The sequence below is a fragment of the Coloeus monedula genome (assembly GCF_965178545.1).
Source record: "Coloeus monedula genome assembly, chromosome: 21".
Taxonomy (NCBI): Eukaryota; Metazoa; Chordata; class Aves; order Passeriformes; family Corvidae; genus Coloeus; species Coloeus monedula.
Window position 1 is genome coordinate 978,368 of NC_138801.1, and position 17,653 is coordinate 996,020.

The following is a 17,653-nucleotide window of genomic DNA, read 5'->3' on the forward strand; positions in this document are numbered from 1 at the left end:
ACTCTTTCTTTCACTTAACAGAAATCGTGGTCCAATTTATCCAAAGATCTTAAAAGAGACTGTATTAATCTGATTTGAAAATGAAGCCTCTTTTTTCTACACACACGATCCCCAGCAGGACACCAGGCTCCCAAAGTGCTCCCTCCACTGTGCCAGGGACAGCACACCCACCACACCACAGGTTCAGGTGGCGTGAGGAGACCCCAGGCAGCAAATCCCACAGCAAGACCCATACCAGGATGATTTTCCACGATTTGCAAAGACTGGTACCACCACAGCAGTCCTGCTGCCCGCGGGAGCAGTGGGAAGCACACGCATGCTGGGAGACTCACTCACATTTTAGTCTTCATATGGTCCCACAGTGCTGCTTTGCATTAGCTTGGACAAGATGCCCTGAATTACAGGGTGCATTTGGATAGCTCATGCAAAATCTAGGTATTTTTTATATTAAGTGGTCCATTTTGCAGGCTGGAGGACTAGAAATGCTTGGCCCAGACACGCTAAAGCACGGAACCTTGGAGTCTGGTTATTAAATGACAGACATGCAACTCAGACCTTGATGAAAACAGGTCTTATTCTGTGGTGGGAGATGAGATCTAGAGCTGAAAACCTGCAGTCTTGATCCTGGATGTTTTACCAGGTGATGGACATTTTTATAGAGCAAGAAATTTGAGGGGATGACACAACACAACAACCATCCAGCTACTGTCCCCAAGGGCATCTCATGTCACCTATTGTCCAAGCCACTTCTCTGTACAAAAGAAATAAAATTTGGTGACAAGGGAACTGCTGCGATAGAAGTTGAAAATCAGAACAAATCCGTGATGATTCCATCAAACCCGCAGTTTGGATATCCAGCACTGCAGACTGCTCCCATAAAATCCTGCAACATTCCACCCCGACGGGTTCGTTTGCCGATGCCGGATGCCGCTATCTGTCACCGGCGTGCTCAACACCCACAGCCTCGCCCGCCGCAAGCGGGAAGGGAGCGCGAGCAACGGAGAAGTTAATAAAGAGGGGGTCGTCTGGGCAATTATTTCAGCTACGCTGCCAACCCAGGCCTAAGCGTTAGACGTGTCACATCGCGTTCCTCCTCTCCGTTAGCAGCAGAGACAGCGGCGAGCCCGGCCCCGTGCAGCCGCCGGGCCTCGGCAGCTCCCGCCCCCGCCGCCCCTGGCCGCGGCACCGGGCACGGACCCGCCGCGCCGCCGGGGGATGTTCCGCACAGCCCCCGCCCGCACCTGCCGCCTTACCTGGGCTCCCACTCGCGGCGGGGTTCTTCCGCCGGGCCCGGAGCTCTGCGGGGGCGAGACCGCGGTGAGGGGCGCGCCGCCGCCGGGCCTGCCCCGAGGCGCCCGCAGCCGCCGCCGCTCCCTCCCGCCCTCGCCGCCGCCCCGCCCGCCCCCGCCCGCGCCGTCGCTCCGCCCCCCGCACCTGGAGGCCGGGCCGGAGCGGGGCAGGCGCTGCCGGGCGGCCCCGCTCACCGTCCGCACCCGCCGGTCCCGGTCCGGGCGCGGCCGCAGCGCCGCCGCCGCCGAGGTTCGGGGAGCGCGGCTACCGCCTCGCGCCGGTCCGCGCCGGCCAGCCCCGCCCCCTTGCGCTCCTATTGGCCGAGCGCCCAGGCTAAGGCGAGAAGGCGTTCTGATTGGCTGCGCCGGCCGTCAATCGAGAGGCTCCGCCCTCCCCCGCGCGGCCGGTGAGGCGCGGCGGCTGCTTGGATACGGCGGCGGCAGCACCGCGGGGAGCGAGGCCGGCCCGTCTGTCCGTCCGTCCGTCTGTCCCGCGCGGCCGCCTGCGCGCAAGGCCCTGCCCCTGCTCCGCTCCGCCGCGGCGGTCACTCCCGCCCCGCCCGCCATCACGTCCCCATCACTGCCGGTGTAAGAGTGCCGCACCTCGGCCAGCGCGGGAACACCGGCTGCGCTCTGACCGGGCTCCGGCGGCCAAGAGAGGGAGGGGGCGGCAGCCGCAGCACCGAGCGGCTCCCGCGGGGCTGCAGCCCCAGAGCCCGGGGCCGGCCGTGCCTCCCGCGCCTCCCGCCTTCGCTGTCAGCGCCCCGGCCGGGCCCACCGTGCATCCCGCGGGGGGCGCACGGCGCGCAGGCTCCTCCCCCCGTTCAGCGCGCGTTGGTACGGTCCGGCCGCGGCACCGCCCCTGTCTCTGCGCGGCTTCCGTCCTTCCGCCCCGCGCCGCGCGCCGCCCGCCATGGTGAGAGAGCCGGGCCGCGGGTCGGGAATCCACCGGCATCCCGCGGGAACGGCCACCGGCGATCCACCGGCATCCCGCGGGAACGGCCCCCAGGGGATCCACCGGCATCCCGCGGGAACGGCCCCCCGGGGATCCACCGGCATCCCGCGGGAACGGCCACCGGCGATCCACCGGCATCCCGCGGGAACGGCCCCCCGGGGATCCACCGGCATCCCGCGGGAACGGCCCCTCGGGGATCCACCGGCATCCCGCGGGAACGGCCCCCCGGGGATCCACCGGCATTCCCCGGGAACGGCCAGCCGGGGATCCACCGGCATTCCCCGGGAACGGCCCCCCGGGGATCCACCGGCATCCCAGCGGGCACCGGGACCGGCAGTCTGGGAATGCCCCCCAGTCCCACCGGGACCGGGAATCCCGGCGATCCGCCCACATCCCCCCGGGCCCGCATATTCGCGCTGCGGGGACTGAGGGCGGGCGGGATGCGGGCCCAGGGGTCGGGCGGGGGTGCTGACGGCCTGTCCGCCGCCCGCAGGCCAAGATCAAGGCCCGAGACCTGCGCGGGAAGAAGAAGGAGGAGCTGCTGAAGCAGTTGGACGATCTGAAGGTGGAGCTGTCGCAGCTGCGCGTGGCCAAAGTGACCGGCGGGGCCGCCTCCAAGCTGTCCAAGATGTGAGTGGGGACGAGGGGAGCTGGGCAGGGCCGCGGAGTCCCCGGCTGCGCCGTGGCTGAGAGCTGCTCTCAAAGGTTGTGGTTGTTGTGTGCTGTAAAAAAAACCCGCGTGGAAGGGGAACACATCTCGGTAGGGCTGGGGGTTGCTCTGTGCCTCTGCTCAGAGGTGTTGAGCAGAGATGAGCCAGGCCCTGTCGGTGTTCGCTGTAATGTGGTGCAGTGTAGGTGGTCCGGAGCACACGCGGTACCCCGCGTTTGATCCGTGGAGCTGGTCCTGCAGAGTGTCCTGAGATCCTTCTCTTTCCCACCTGCAGCCGTGTGGTGCGCAAATCCATCGCCAGAGTGTTGACTGTCATCAACCAGACCCAGAAGGAGAACTTGAGGAAGTTCTACAAGGTAAGGACGAACATCTTCCATAAGTGGCCTTGCAGCTCTTGCTGTTCACTATTACAGAGTTTGTGGGAAGGAACTGAATTTGTTGATTGCTACTTAAAAGCTTAAAACTCAATGAAAAACACTCATTTATGTTCAGTTTTAAAGTTCTCTGGCCATGGTTGCTTTCTAATTATTACTGCAAGAATTCTGTAAGCTTGATCTGAGTCTGCTTTCTGCAGGAGAGTCTTCTGGCAGCATCCCTTCTGTGGGGTGGGGTGAACTTGCTGGAAGATGCAGTTTGCAGAAATGCAGATACCCTTTTATTTTAAATTTAATCATCTTGTGTGTGACCAAGAAATTCTTTAATTCAGTAAGATTTTTAGAGTATTACTTCCTGGAGTTTGAATTAGGTCATATTTGGGGGGAAGAAAAACCTTTTCAAGAGGCGTTGGATAACTGGGGCTTGTACGATTAGGCATTACTTAAACCTGAGTCAAAGCTGCTGCAAAAGTTACACTCCACTTGTGTTTCCCAGTGGAGAGGAGTCTCCTAAACTTGCAGGCTGTAAAGGTAGTCCCAAGGGAAAGGGGCTTGAACAGGGGTGCTGGTGCTGTGGCAGGAGCTCAGCTCGGAGCAGGGTCTGAACCCCACTGCTGTGTGTCTTTGCCAACAGGGCAAGAAGTACAAACCCCTGGATCTGCGGCCCAAGAAGACTCGGGCCATGCGGCGCAGGCTGAACAAGCACGAGGAGAACCTGAAGACCAAGAAGCAGCAGCGAAAGGAACGTTTGTACCCGGCCCGGAAATTCGCCATCAAGGCATAGCGCTGGGTGGCTGAGGATGGCTCATTAAATGGAGTTTGGTTTGGAAGTGTCACTGGTGGTTTCTTTGGTAGTGGTGGGTAAAGAGGCCATAAAGGAGTCATCAGCTTAATGGAGGGAAATGAGAGAATTCACAGAAAGTGTTTAAACTGTGACTGATAATGAAAATACAGACCTGGCAGTTTTATTTTCCTCTGAGGAACAGGCAGTGAATGGGTACAGATCTGTGAGGCTGGTTCAGCCAAATATGTAAGAAGTATTTAACCTGAGATTAGTGTAAAATGGGAGCTTTTCACAAATACTGGCAGTCAGTCGATACTTATCTCTTCAGTTTAAAGTTTTGTCTTGGGCCAGTTGTTTAAGTGTGAACAAATAAATTAATTAGCTGAGGGGGGGACAGTTTCAGACCAGGTGTTCTCTGTGTGGGTGTGGATGCTGATGATGGCACGGGGAGCTCAGGGGGTGAAAAAAGTCTGAGCTCCTAGGGCAGCACCACTGAACTCCCAGGGCATCTGTGGCCTCACAGTTCCACACCCACCTGCAAAGCACAGCACAGGTTAAATGGTTTGTCTTTGCCCCCCATAGAGTTCTTTGGGACTTGGAGATGGAGTTATGATTCCAAAAGCCTTTTTTGGTCCTGATTTTGAGGAAGAGTTCCACAGTGCTGCTGTGGAGCGTGAGGGCTGCAGCACTCATGGTTTGTGTTAGTGCAGCCCATACATTAGAATATGACAAATTCCCTATCCATTAGGGAGTTCCTAGATTGGATCCAGATTCTGTTTAGGAAAAAGATCTTAATTCTGCTCACTCAATTAAGGATTTTTGAGCCTCAAGCTAGTTTTATCCAGAGAGGCCTAATCACGTGTGGTGCAGGGAATTTCCCCTACATGGTGGCATTGCGAGGGGTGGCTGCGCTGTGATGTCACCCGGGCTGTGCCATGGCTTTGTTTGGAGCCCAGGGTGGATGGGACGTGTCTGGCAGCGAGAGGGCCCTGCCTGGCACAGCGCTGGGCCAGGCTGCCAGAGCATGCCGTGGGCCGGCGGGCTGCGTGTGGGAACCGGCTCCTTGGCTCACGGTCGTATTCCCAGGCAGGCCAGCAGGGTTACAGATGGCTTTTGTTCCATGCAGAGTGTCCTGCCGTGGCTGGCAGAGCTTCTCTGGGGGGAGCATGAGCTTCTTGCCCAGCACACACAGCCCCCAGGAGCAGGAGCACCCCCTGTGAGGATCCCAGATCCGAACACTCCCATCCCAGGAGCCTGATGCCTGAAGGAGACAGGAGAGGGGCTGGTCCCCTGTGCTGGGCATGGGGCAGGCTGAGGCAGGTGGCTGCTGCCAGATTGTGCCTGGCTGCATTTGGGCTTCTCTTTGGAGAGGTGTGTGCCCTGTGCTGCTGCAGCAGCGCAGCTGAGGGGAGCCCGACGGCTCTGCCAGCATTTCTGACAACACGGCAAAGCAAACAGGGCGTGAACTCTGCACTGCAGAGACTGGTGACGGTGTCAGGGCGTGCTCCAGGTGTCACCTTCCAGCCCAGCCACAGGAGCAGCTGTGCTGCAGAGAGAGGATCTGCTGTCTCAAGGATCCGATCAGTACAGATCCCTGGCATGCCAATCAGTAACAAGAGTGGGGGAAACACAAAAATGGGGAAAAGCCCCAACTAAGCAGGCACTGAACATCCTGGAGCCATCCCCATGCTGAAGTGGGAGGCAGTACTGGAGAACAGCTCAGGCTTTGGTTTGTGCACAGCCCACAGCAGCCATTTGAGGAGGTGAACGTGTTTCTGGCACTGCGCTAAATCCTGGGGCTGAATTACTCCATCCACCCACCAACAGACAGAACCAACCAGTCCGGCCCTTCCATCAGAACTGCCCTGTCCTGTTACAGGAGACATCCTGCAGACAAGCAGCCTTTTAAGTGACCAGGAACAACAGACTGATTGAGAGCACACAGAGGTGAAGCGACGAGCTTCCTCCAGGGCACAGGTGAAGACACTTGTTCCTGCTGTGAGACCAAGGCAAAGCCTGTTCTGGCTGGGGTCTCCAGTGGTCTGTGCTGGTTTCCACTTTATCAGCCAGCCCCAGAGGGTGCCCATGGCAGAAGCCGCTGCTGCCGGGGCTGAGTGAACACTCCAGGCTTGCTGGTCCCCAGAGGGAGGGAGGGCCGGTGGCAGTAACCCCCAGCAAAGCATCCCCGTGTTGTGCTGCCTCTGTGGGGACCCCACAGCATCTCCCCTGTGCCACTGCAGGCCATGTGGTCCCTGTCCCCCTCCAGGCACGGCATGGCCTGGCCGTGGGGTCAGTTGCCTGGGACCCTGCTGCGCTCCAGCGCTGACCCTGCGCAGCTGCCGACACTGGCCCTGGGTTTAGCACCGGTGTTTGCAGAGCAGCAGAACCTCGGAGGCTCAGACTGTTTATTTGCTCCTTGTAGATGAAGATGTCCCTCAGCACTGGAGAGACTTCCCAGGAAAAGACGTTCTTCAACAAATAAATAATTTTGTGGGTGGGGATGAGGACAGAGGAGCAGCTGCTGACTGGCTGCAGGGCACAGCCCAAACTGGTGCTGCTGCGGAGGGAGCCCTGGCCCTGCGCCCTGGAACGCATCCAACGGGACCAGATGTTTCTGCCCAGCACAGCGGGACCGGCCCGGAGCGGATGGTGACTGTGGGAGCTGGCAGCACCCACTCCTGGACCTGATTCTGCAGCTGGGGCAGGGCCTGGGGGGCTGGGGAGGAGGGGCTGCAGAGGGGGCAAGGCAGCTGTGAGCTGTATAATCACAGAGTCTTTTAGGATGGAAAAGACCCTCAAGACTGAGTCTGACTGAAAACCAAATATTGCCAAGGAAAGCCTAGGACCAACCTCCCTTGGCTGGTGTTTGCTGCGATGGACACAAACCCCAGGTCTCCTAACACTCCTGACATTGTCCCTGTCACCTTCCTCCTTCAGGGTGGTCCTTGGCTGCTGCCCTGAGTGCTACCACTGGGCTGACCCTGGTGTCTGCACGCAGTGGGATGTGTGGGCAGCGGGACATGGAGGGACATGCCAAGTGCTTTGCGGTTCAGGGAGCTTGGGAGTGACCACCTGGGCACGTCCCAGTGCCCTTGGCCATGCCATGCCCAGCACATGCATGCTGGGAAGAGCTGGCCCTGCGTGGCTGCGTGTGAGCAGCGTGTCGGGTGCATCTGGTGACCACAAGCCCCACGCTGTGAGGCCTGGCAGGGAAATGCCGCGTCCTGCCGGCCTCGTGGACACCCCAGGTCTGCTCAGGGCAGCCGCCTGCGCCCGGCCCTGAATGCCCGTTTTGTTGGCCAGTCTGGGGGAAGACTTGCCCCCACGCTGCCCTAGTCCTGCTGCTCCATGAATACAGGCAGTGTCTGGACGCAGGCCCTGCGCCGCGGGGCTCTGCTCCCGCCGTCCTCGGGGCTCCCGGGCAAAGGTGGCCCTGGGGCTCCTGGGGCTGAGGGCTGCTGCGTGCTGGGGCTCCTGGCTCCCAGCCAGCCTGGCTGTACATCCGCAGGGAGATGGAGAAAGCCCATTCATCAGGCTGGGCAGAGCCCAGCCACGAGAGCCCGCTCCTCCCTGCCGTGCTGTGCCGTGGGTGCTGCCAGGGAAGGGGTGTCTGCAGGTGCACCCTGCCAATCCGAGGGGCTGCCATGCCGAGGCCCAGGTGCTGTGGAGCTGGTGGTGTAAGCCTGGGAAAGATTTCTGTTTCCACTGGTGAGTGAGTCAGCGGCGGCACTGCCAAGGCCCGTGGCTCCCCTCCCTTCCCTCCGGCCACCGCCCACCACCCTCTGCCCAGCCCTTTCCCACAGCTGCTCAGGGTTGTCAGCCTTGGCACCTGTGTCCCCACATCACACCACGTCCCTGCACCTCCCTGCAGTTCCTGGAGACTGACCAGAGGCCCTGGTGGCACCAATGTTCTCCCACCAAGTGTGTCCCAGCATGGGCAGCAAATGGGTGGGGGCACAGCATGAGGGCTGTGGTACTGAGCCTTCTGCTCCCCGAGGGAGACCTGGGGGCTGCTGGCATGGCTGGGCACCACATCCCAAGCAGAGCCCTCTGCCAAGCCCCTGGTCCTGGAGCCTGGCTGTGCCCAGACAGCTGAGCTGCAGGGGATCCAGGCAGAGGCAGCTCCTGGGGTGGAACAAGGACCGAGGCTTTGGTGCACCCTCAGTGGGTGCCAACAGACTGCAGCCATGGGCAGGCTCTGGCCAGGATGTCACCTGGTGCCATCCTCTGCCCACTGTACATCCTGCCCACCCAAAGACTGGCCACGCCTGGCTCACCTCGGCCCCGAGACAGCCCAGCACTGGGCTGGCACCGTGGGGAGAGCAGGACGCCAGCCTGGGCAGCAGGGCCAGGAAGGAGGCAAAACCACCACAAACAAACCAGCCCAGCCAGTAACTGAGAAGGAGGCGGGGGGGTCAGGGCTCACTGCCCAGCTGCACCGAGGACAGGAGGGAATTTTGGGAGCGAGGGCTGTGGCACCAGAGCCACCTGCCCAGGTGGCCTCGGCTGCCCTTCCCCAGCCACCACATCACTGTCATGGGGGCTTCGGGCACTACAGGCCCCCAAACATCCCTGTCTCAAGCTTCATTTGCTGCTTGCTGCTGAACTGAGAGATTTTAATCTTTTAATCACGTTATGAGCCGAGGTGGTGCCGGCCACGCACAGGAGGAATGTCTGGAAGTCAGCAGCGCCCGTCACGGCGGGAGCCCATCCTGCCCCCACCCACATGTCCCCCACTCTGTCCTGCTCAGGGACCCCTGTCCTCTCCAGCCTGCCTTGTCCTGTGACTGAACCTGGGACCAGAGACCAGGACCAGCCATCGGGGACCCGTGCCAGAACAAGGATCAGCTCACAAAGGGCTGCTGGGGCTGAAGCTCCCCACCACAGCCCAAAGGACCCAACACAAGGTAGTCCTCTGGCCACGTGGGTTTCATTCCTCCCTTCCCGTGTTTTCTGACCGAGGGGAGCGGAGGGGTGTCCGTAGCCCAGCCCAGCACAGCGCGGAGCCACGGCAGCCCCTGCGGAAGAACAACAAAGCCCTGGAATTAGAGATGTGCTGGGAGTTTACTTTACCACAAAAAAATGTCAGAAATCCGTATTGTTTGTACAGGGATTTGCTGGGGATCGCTAGATAAAAGCCTGGCAGGGACCCAGTCGGGGGGAAAAGTCGGCGGGCTCCTTTCTGGTGGCGAGAACCCGCGGCCAAGCGAGGGGTGCAGTGCACGGCCAGCGCGGGGGTCGGGGCAGGGGCGGCCGGTGCTGCCGTGAGCCAGAGCTGGGAGCAGCGTGGGGCCGGGAGAGGGGGTGCCAGGCTACCCCGCGCCTGGCACCGGCTTCAGGTCTTCGCAGTAGGAAACCTTTCCGCATCCAGGGGCACGGTCGGTGCCAGCTCCGCATCGCGAGGCGCCCGTGGCCACCAGCCGGGGCCGAGGGCCGCTGCCCTCGCACACGGACAGGAACGGGAGGGCGCTGGGCGCGGGGGCTGCCCTCACCGGGGGCCCCCGGCAGCTCCGCGCTTGCCAAGCTCTGCAGCAGCGCCGGGGCAGCTGCTCGGCCGTGCCCACGCTCGGCTGCTCCGCGCCCCGGCACCGCCTCGGCTCCCAGCGGCTCTCGGGCTGCGGCGCACACTGGACAGTGCCAAAGCTCCTTTTCCCCAGGACCCGGCAGGGGCTGCTGTCCCGGGTCTGCGCCGGGATCCTCCTGCCTCTGCACTGCCGTGGCACCGTGCTGGTGCTGCTGGGGGAACGTGGGGTGCCCGCCCTGGGCTGGGTGCGGGCAGATGTGCCTGTCAGGTGTGCGGTCAAGAGCAGCCACATGGGACAGCAACCTCTGGGCACTCCTGGCCATGCAAGTCGGGTTAGTGGACAAGGATGGCGAGGGACAGGGGCAGTGAGGGATGGGGACAGACAGCAAGCACCCACCCTGCCCACTCCTCCCTGCTCAGCTTCAGGACAAATGACAACACACACAGCCCACTCTCACATCTGTTATGTTTTAATACTGTTCATGTCTAAAATGACCAAAACCAAGCCAAGCGCTTGCAGCCCCTCGCTCTGCCTCACATGGAGAATGAGAGGCCCGAGGGCTGCCCTGTCCAGTGCTGGGTGTGGGCAGGTGTGAGGGCAGGTGTGCAGGTGGGTGTGCGGGCACGACACCCTGGGCAGGCTCCTCCACGCCTGCTGCCAAATGGGACTTGCACAGCTCCAGTGAACGCATTTAAATAACAAGCTCATGATCAGCAAAAGCAAAGGCATCTTAGCCACATTTCCTAAAATAGCGACTGGCACCTGTTCCTGGTGCTTGGCAGTGAGGGGCCCTGCCCGCCCACAGGGCTTGGCGCAGGCCAGGGCGCGGGGCTATCCCGGCGCTGGCACTGTGGCAGCTGGCAGCGATGGCACGCGCGGTCCCGGTGGGTGTGCAGGGAGTGTGGCTGGGCTGGGGGCAGTGCAGGAGGAGCTCAGTGCGCTGGTGCAGGGCGGGCGGTGCCAGCAGTGGCAGAGGGATGCGGGGCTGGGCTCCTCTCTGCGTCCCTGGGAAGGCGATGCTGGCCGAGCTGCCACAGCCCCAGGGGCCACGTTGTCATGGGGGTGTCTGCTGGGGGCTGCTCTTGCGTGCTCTCCCTGCCCTGCAGTGCAGTGGGCATGGTGCAGGTTATGGGCATAGCAGATGGGGAAGGTTTTGGGCTGAAAGCCGGGCTCTTGCCAAAGCCCTGGCTGGAGTTGGGGTGCCAGGGCCAGGCTGCGTCAGGGTGCCCCAGCCAGGCATGGCACAGGGTGGGTGCAGGAGTGCAGTGGGACCCGCCCGGGCACTCAGACCACAAAGTGGAGCCCGTACGTCATCTGATGGCCGTTGTCCCAAGCATAGAGCACCTTCTCCTTGGGGTTGTAGTCGACCTGCGTGGTGAAGGAGTAGTGGTTGAGGAAGGGCAGTCGGAGCTCTGCCTCCGTGTCTGTGTGCGTGTCGAAGGCATAGGAGATCTGCCCTTCCTTTTGGCTGTAGGTGTCCACAGCATAGAGGATGCCACAGATGATGAAGCAGTTCCCGTACGTGTTGCGCTTCAGCCCCGTCTTCCAGGTGGTCTCCTTGCGCACCGAGAGGTCCGCAGGGTCAAGTCGGCTCAGGACGATCACCTCTTGCTGTGAGTAGTCATAGTCCACGGAGGGGTAGATGACCCAAAGCCCGCTCTCATCCACGGCAAAGTCAATGTCCGAGTGGCCCCTCCACTTCCAGGGCGTTGTGTCCTCGTACACCACATCATGGAGCTGTGCCCAGCCCGCCACGTACCGCTCCTTCAGGTCGTACTTGATGATGTTCTTGGTGAAGGCACGGTTGTAGTAGAAGGCCCCTCTGTACACCACGTGCCCAGTGCCAATCCAGTTGTAGGGCAGCTTGTAGAGGTTGCTCCAGCGGCCTGTGAGTGGGTGGGAGAGGCATTGGGACCCTCTGCAGCATTGGGGTCCCATGCACGATGGCCAGAGCAAGCTGGCAGCAGTAGGGGACTTGTGTCCCCCTTGCTGCCCTGTGGATGCTCCCCAGCTCCCCTCAGCTGCCCACCACCCCAGGGCCCAGCACAGCTGGTGTCACACAGCCCTGGACACCCACCCAGGAGGAGCCAGGACCCATTCACCCACTCGGCCGCTGACCCTCACCCTGCTTGAAGTTGTCGAGGCTCCTGAACTCCACCAGGCTGTTCCCATAGTAGTAGTTGGTGACGTAGATACGATCATCCTTGGCTGCTGGGTCCTTCATCCAGGCCCCCTCATTGCGCCCGTAGCTGTGGTGCTCCATGGGGGCCTCCACTGACTCGATGGTGCCTTCGCACTCCACCTCCTTTACTGGGAACCGAGGGGGAGGAAGAGGACGGCTTATCCCTGCCCCAGGCAGCTGACTGCTCCTCCTTCCCATGGCAGACTGTTGCTGGCTTAGCTTGGCCACGGGCACTGGGACCACAGGTCCGGGTGCCCTGTCCCAGCCGCCCCCGCTCACCCACCTCTGTTTGGTGTTTCAGGGCCCCTGGTGCTGTCGGCCCCCTGCCTGAGGCCAGGGCCGGGGGGGCTGCGGGCCGTGCTGCGGGGGGCCGGGGTGGTGCTGGGCGCAGCCGTGGTGCTGGGCACGGTGGTCTCCGTCTGTGCAACAGCTTGGGCTGGGGTGCCCTCAGCTGAGGGGGACAGGGGGCCCTTCTCCTCCTGCTGCTCTGTCAAAACTGCCCCTCTCACAGGGCCCTCTGTGGGGGCACAAGCTGGGGGTTAGTGTGCTGGCAGGGGAAGGCCCTGGCCCTCTGCCTCGGGGAGAGGTGCCCTCCCAGCCCCCCAGCCCTGCCCCGTCTCCAGACTCACCGCGGCTGCCGGCCGGACCCTCGGCCGCTCCTGCCTGCCCAACCTTGTAGTACGTGATGCCTCGGACCACAGTCTGCTGGTGCGCCAGGGGCTTGGGCTTGGCCGTGGGCTGTGACCCCGCTCTGGCCTTGGTGTTCTCTTTTTTGGGCTTCTCGGGCTTCAGCGGCTTCTCCTTGGGCAGTCGGGGGCCTGCCCTGTCCCCCAGTGCCTTGCGGGTGCTGGGGTACCGTCCTGCCTCCTTCTCTCGGCCACCTGTTGTGTCCTGGGGGGCACAGCCTGGTCAGACCCCCTTCCCTCCCATGCCCTCCTCTTCCCTGCTGTCACTGTGCCAGGCAGAGGGCACAGGCACCAGCCCAGGGGTTACCCTGATGCACCTGCCACAAGCCTGGGGGAGCTTGGCCCTGCCTGGCAGCACCCACTGTGCCTGCACGGGGCTGGGCCCCGGGGGTACCTGTGCCTTGGGGTACCTGTGCTTTGCTCTCCGGGACGGCAGCCGCATCCTTCTGCAGCAGCTGGTAGCCCAGGTTGGAGATCTCCTTCTTGATGCTGATCATGATGTCAGAGTAGTTCTCGTAGCGTTTCATCTGGTCGGTGAGGTGCTGGACGCTCTCCTTCATGAAGTCATTCTCCCTGCTCAGGTTGGTCTTGATGGTCTGCAGGAGAGGAGAGGCTGCAGCCCCATTCAGGGAGCTCACAGACGGCCCTGAGCCACCCAGTGGGGAGCACTGTGGGGATGGTGCTGCTGGAGCTCGCTCACCTCCTCCAGTGTGTTCATCTGGGCCACCACCTTGCTGATGTAGGAGTGCACCTTCATCAGGTCCATGCTGTACAGCGTTCCCTCGAGCAGATCCACCATGGACTGCAGCTGCAGAGGGGGCACAGGGACAGGGCCTGGGGTAAGGGCTGGGGCATGGGCGCGGCTGCGCAGCGCAGGGAGAGGGTCTGGCCCCCAGTCCCACCACACCACAGATACCTTGAAGAGCTCAGGGGCCTGCTTCTTCAGCTTCTCCATCTTCCACTCATTCTCACAGGGGTTGAGTGAGGAGGGGGGTGCGGTGCAGGAGCACTTGCAGTCAGTCCCCGAGCTCACCGTCTCCACGGTGTAGAAATCCTCCACGCGCGCGCTGCCGTTCCTGACGCGGCTGCAGGCGTCTTTGCTGAGCGGCCGCAGGATGCACTTGCAGCGGCAGTCGGAGCCCTCTGAGGTCATCCGGACCTGGTCCACATCACCCAGAGCCTGCAGGACACGTGATGAGCCTGGTGTCCCAGCCGGGTGTCACACAGGGCCTCGCCAGCCCCAGCAGACCATCACAGCCAACTCCCTCACTGGTGCTTGCCCAGAGATCTCCCACTGCCCCTGGGGCTCATGGTTGTGCCCCAAAGAGCGTGAGGCATTGCCTAGTCCAGAGCACCCTGTCCCACCACTCTGCACCCAGGCTGACAGCGACGAAGCCCAGGCAGCTGCTCATCCCTGCAGCCACCAGTGTTTTGTGGCCCAGGTAATTCAGTCTCATTTCTGCGGCTGTTTCTCAGCCTCCAGCAAGACCTCAGTGAGCAGGGATGGTGGCAAGAACACCCAGCAGCGCCTCTGTGCCCCCACACCACGGCTCCAAGCCCACACAGGGTTCGTTGTTTGTGGTGACATGCAGCCACCTCGGGGTGAGCTCGGCCCCTCAGTCTGCCGCGATGGCCCGAGGCACACGTTCAAGGACTCCCTTGTTTCCACACATGGCCCTGACTCACGCTACAGAGCCCAGGGTGCTTTTCGGCTGGTTTAGCCCAGTTCGCCCATTGTGCTCAGGAACAGGGGAAGCGAGTCCCTCTCACCCCCTGCCACCGGCTGTGCACCCGCGGGGGCCGCCTGGGCTGGCAGGAGCACGGCCAGGCTGCTCTGGCCGTCCCACGTGCGGGGATGCGCCTGCTCCGAGAACCCGGGAGGGTGGGAGAACAGGGAGAGGCAGTGCAGTGACCCCGGAGGGAGAGGGCTCTGCCCACAGGGACTCTGACTCATCCTGGGAAACAGAACGGTGGCAGAGCTGGGAAACAAGTTGAGCTCTGGCTCCCGGTCCTCCCCGGACCACAGTGGAGCACAGTGCGGCGTGGGAAAGGGCAGAGGCCCGTGGGGTCCGTGTCCTGCCTGCAGGCAGCGCCCATGGCCACACAGGGACCCTCCTCCCTGCGCTGGTGGCACCGGGGTAGTGGCTCTCCCTGAGCCGGGCACGGACCCCCAGCTCCCCACAGCCCACACGGGCCAGGGGTTCCTCCCCTTTCTGAAGGGCTGCAAAACTTCACACGTTTTGGGTTTCAAAAAACCCTCTTTCGTTCAAAGGGAAACCAGGTCCTGCTGGCTGAAGGAAAACACCAGGAAGCCAAAGGGCTGTAAATTGAGCAGAATCTAATCAAGCTCTCAGCAGGGAGTGGGGCAAGGACGTCCTCCCCAAACACCACCTCGCCAGGCTCGAACGTCCCCGGGCCCCCTGACCTCCCCCACGGCCACGCCGGCACTTGTGCAAACAGACAGGACAATTCACAGCCCGGCCGCGAGCTGCCGGCCCCTCTGCGCACACCCAGCAGCTCCCGGGCCCGGAATGGGCTGTCCTGGCCACGAACAATGTCCATCCGTGTCCAGGCGCTGCCTGAGCTCCTGGTGCACTCACACATCCCTGTGGGAATCCCATGTGAGATCCTGGTGTGCCCCACTGGAGTCCCACTTAAGTTCCAAGCTGGGGTCCCCCGTTCCTGCCAGCACCCAGAGCACCAGGACCGGTGAAGGTGCCACTGCTGCAGCACAGCCCGGCACATGCTGTGACCCCACCTGCTCCCGGCACCTTCTGCAGGGCAGGGCTGCAGCTGCCTGTGCTGGAAGCTCGTTCCTGAGGGAGCAGGTGACCCTGGGCTGTGCATCCCCTCCCTCGGCCCTGGCACGCTGTGGTGAGCAGGCAGGTGTCCAGAGCCGCCAACTCACCGGAGCAGCCGCAGCAGCTGTGACACTGCACACAGAGCCTCTCCCACGGCATGGAGGGCCAGCCCCTTCCCGGAGACCTGCCCGGCTCCATCTCCCTCCATCCCGCGTGGGGCTGTGTCTCTCTGCATCCTGGCTGGGGCAGCCGCCCACCGTCAGTGGGGCCGTAACACTAAACCTCGCTCTGCTGTTTGCCAGCTTGCTTAAACAGGAGCTGCATGTTCTTTTTACACAGAAAAGCCCATAAGCAAGGAAGTATTAAAAAACAGGCTCCCACGTGGGGAGACTCTGTGAGGGTCACCCACCGTGGTACATCGGCTGGGTGCCCTCTGCCAGCCTGTGCCCGACTCCAGGGGACAGCCCACACCAGGGCATGCACAGACCCTCTCCCTAACAGCGCACAGGTGGATTGGGACATGGGTGCAGGAGGCAGCTCATGCTGCTCTGCCTTCTCCAGGTGGGAATCCATGAGCACCCCAAAAAACCTGCGTGAGGGGCTGATGCAGCCCTGCAGGAGCTCTGGTGGTTCTTTCCCTGGATCCCCCCCTCTCACTGCAGACCCCAGCCCAGGGTGCTAGCAAGTGGCTGCTGCCTCTCCCCCTGAGTGGGTCCCAGCTCCACAGGAGCTGCACACCCATGGCTGGTGTGGGAGAGTGTCCCTGCACTTTGCTGAGGCTTTCCTCACTCGAAGTTTTATGAGCTGGGTAATTTTCCTGGCTTCCGGAACCTCTTGCAAGAGCATCCATGTGAGCACAGAGTTTGTGACATTATTTGGAGAAAGCAGGACCTTTGACAATGACCCCTGGCCAGCTTTTAAGCTGTCCTGTGGCTGCTGCCAGAGGACTCGTCTCGGAGGAAAACACACTGTGTTGATAAGCTGCTGCAATGCACTCCTCTGGCACAGCTGCTGGAAGGCATGTCCCCGTCACGGGAGGGAAACCATGTCACCCTCCTCTTCCTCCTCCTCCCAGGCTTGGCACAAGGTGTCAAACACGTCCTGCAGCTGAGGCAGAATGGTGCTGGCAGGGCTGGGCCGTGGCTGACGGCGTCCAGGCCCCAGGCGCTGGCGCTGCTTGGGTATCCCGTGTTGGTCACGGGGACACAGCCATGCCAAGCGCTTGTGTGGCACACACATGCCCACCGATGGGATCTCATCCAACGGCAAGAACGGAGAAAACACCTCTGAGCACAGCAGGCAGCACCTGTGGGGAGGGAGGGATGGAGGAGGCGACGGCACCGCGTGGATCTCTGAGTCCTGCCAGCATCACCCCTGGCACCCCGCCGGGAACCCCAGCAACAGGGCATTCCAGGCTTTGGATATCTGTTCCAAGCTAAGTGCTGCCGACAACAGCTGTGTTAGCGTCGTTTTCCACCAAATGTCTTGGGAAATCCTTTCTTTATAACATTTGGTGATCCTGCAGTAGCTGCTCCCACTACCATTCCTCTGGGCTGGGTCCCGGTGTCCCTGCTCCGGCCTCGCTACGGCCACTGACCCCGTGGGAGACGTCTTCCAGCTGGAACCGAGGGCTCCTGGATCCACGGGGGAGGCTGGCTCCTCCCGCTCCCGCTCCCGCTCCCGGTCCCGCTCCTGCTCCTCATCCCCTCGGGGGAAGGCTTGTCTGGGCTGTTCTCTCTGGCACGGAGTCGCTCATTGCAGCGCCCATCACCGCAGCGCCGGGGCTTGGGCACCTTCCAACCAACCGCTCGAACGCGCCCACCGCCCGGGTCATTCCCTGCGCCGAGCCCCCGCCGCGATGGGAGCACCGGCACCCGAACCCCCGCCCTTCCCGGGACCCCCGCCCGCTGCCCGTGTCGGGCCGCGGCTCCGCCGCTCCGCCCGGGCACAGAGAGCAGCGACCGCCGGGGACACCGGGCCGGTCTCGCAGGGACGGGGCTACCCCCCACCCGCTCCCGAGCACCGCCGTGATCGCTCCCGGCCGCGATCGAGATCCCAGTCCCGACCCCGGTAGGTGCCGGTGCCGGTCCGACCCGTCCTTACCGTGGCGGTGCCGCGCACCGCGGCCAGCGCCGGGAGCAGGAGCGCGGGGAGCAGCAGCGTCCGCATGGCGAGAGCGGCGGTGACCGCCCGCACCGAGCGCCCGCTCCGCCCGGCCCGTCCCGTCCCGGCGGCGGGGAGGAGCCGCCCGTCCCGTCCGCCCGTCCGTCCCGTCCCGCCCCGCCCCGTCCCGGCGGCGGCACCGGCCCCAGCAGCGGCGCCGCGGCGCGGGGGCGGCGCGTTTCCCCCCGGGTGGAGCTGGCCGTGCCCGCCTCGGAGCTCCCGCT

At 62.7% G+C, this 17,653-nt stretch overlaps 3 protein-coding genes across 4 annotated transcripts in view; 1 reads left to right on the plus strand and 2 right to left on the minus strand.

Moving 5' to 3' along the window:
- SCAI (suppressor of cancer cell invasion) overlaps positions 1–1,551 on the minus strand; it is a 36,241-nt gene extending 34,690 nt beyond the window's left edge. Inside the window, exon 1 of one of the 2 annotated variants that reach the window (XM_082295103.1) lies at positions 1,435–1,551. The gene's annotated coding sequence lies outside the window, so the exon portion shown is untranslated. Of the gene's footprint in view, positions 1–1,253; positions 1,366–1,434 lie in introns of those variants that run through there. The other variant, XM_082295102.1, reaches the window with a different exon arrangement.
- A 614-nt stretch (positions 1,552–2,165) lies between these two features.
- Positions 2,166–4,118, plus strand: RPL35 (ribosomal protein L35). The gene is made up of 4 exons (XM_082295414.1): positions 2,166–2,205; positions 2,738–2,874; positions 3,189–3,270; positions 3,923–4,118. Exons 1-4 carry the CDS (start codon positions 2,203–2,205, stop codon positions 4,070–4,072), a joined length of 372 nt encoding a protein of 123 aa, XP_082151540.1. The 5' UTR covers positions 2,166–2,202; the 3' UTR covers positions 4,073–4,118.
- A 5,970-nt stretch (positions 4,119–10,088) lies between these two features.
- Positions 10,089–17,484, minus strand: OLFML2A (olfactomedin like 2A). Its single transcript, XM_082295044.1, has 8 exons — positions 17,370–17,484; positions 13,382–13,645; positions 13,166–13,273; positions 12,876–13,061; positions 12,409–12,670; positions 12,063–12,296; positions 11,722–11,907; positions 10,089–11,483 (listed from the first exon to the last, which is right to left on the minus strand). The coding sequence occupies exons 1-8, from the start codon at positions 17,433–17,435 to the stop codon at positions 10,882–10,884; spliced, it is 1,908 nt and encodes a 635-aa protein (XP_082151170.1). The 5' UTR covers positions 17,436–17,484; the 3' UTR covers positions 10,089–10,881.
- Between the last annotated feature and the right edge of the window lie 169 nt (positions 17,485–17,653).

What these genes read in the sequence shown, in the direction of transcription:
- RPL35 (XM_082295414.1), top strand. An exon ending in GCCTCCAAGCTGTCCAAGAT is followed by an intron (nt 2,875 to 3,188) that starts GTGAGTGGGGAC and finishes TCCCACCTGCAG; the next exon opens with CCGTGTGGTGCGCAAATCCA. An exon ending in ACTTGAGGAAGTTCTACAAG is followed by an intron (nt 3,271 to 3,922) that starts GTAAGGACGAAC and finishes CTTTGCCAACAG; the next exon opens with GGCAAGAAGTACAAACCCCT.
- OLFML2A (XM_082295044.1), bottom strand. Translation starts at nt 17,435, where the DNA reads ATGCGGACGCTGCTGCTCCCCGCGCTCCTGCTCCCGGCGCTGGCCGCG. An exon ending in AGATGAACACACTGGAGGAG is followed by an intron (nt 13,062 to 13,165) that starts GTGAGCGAGCTC and finishes CCTCTCCTGCAG; the next exon opens with ACCATCAAGACCAACCTGAG. An exon ending in CCTCGACAACTTCAAGCAGG is followed by an intron (nt 11,484 to 11,721) that starts GTGAGGGTCAGC and finishes ACCCACTCACAG; the next exon opens with GCCGCTGGAGCAACCTCTAC.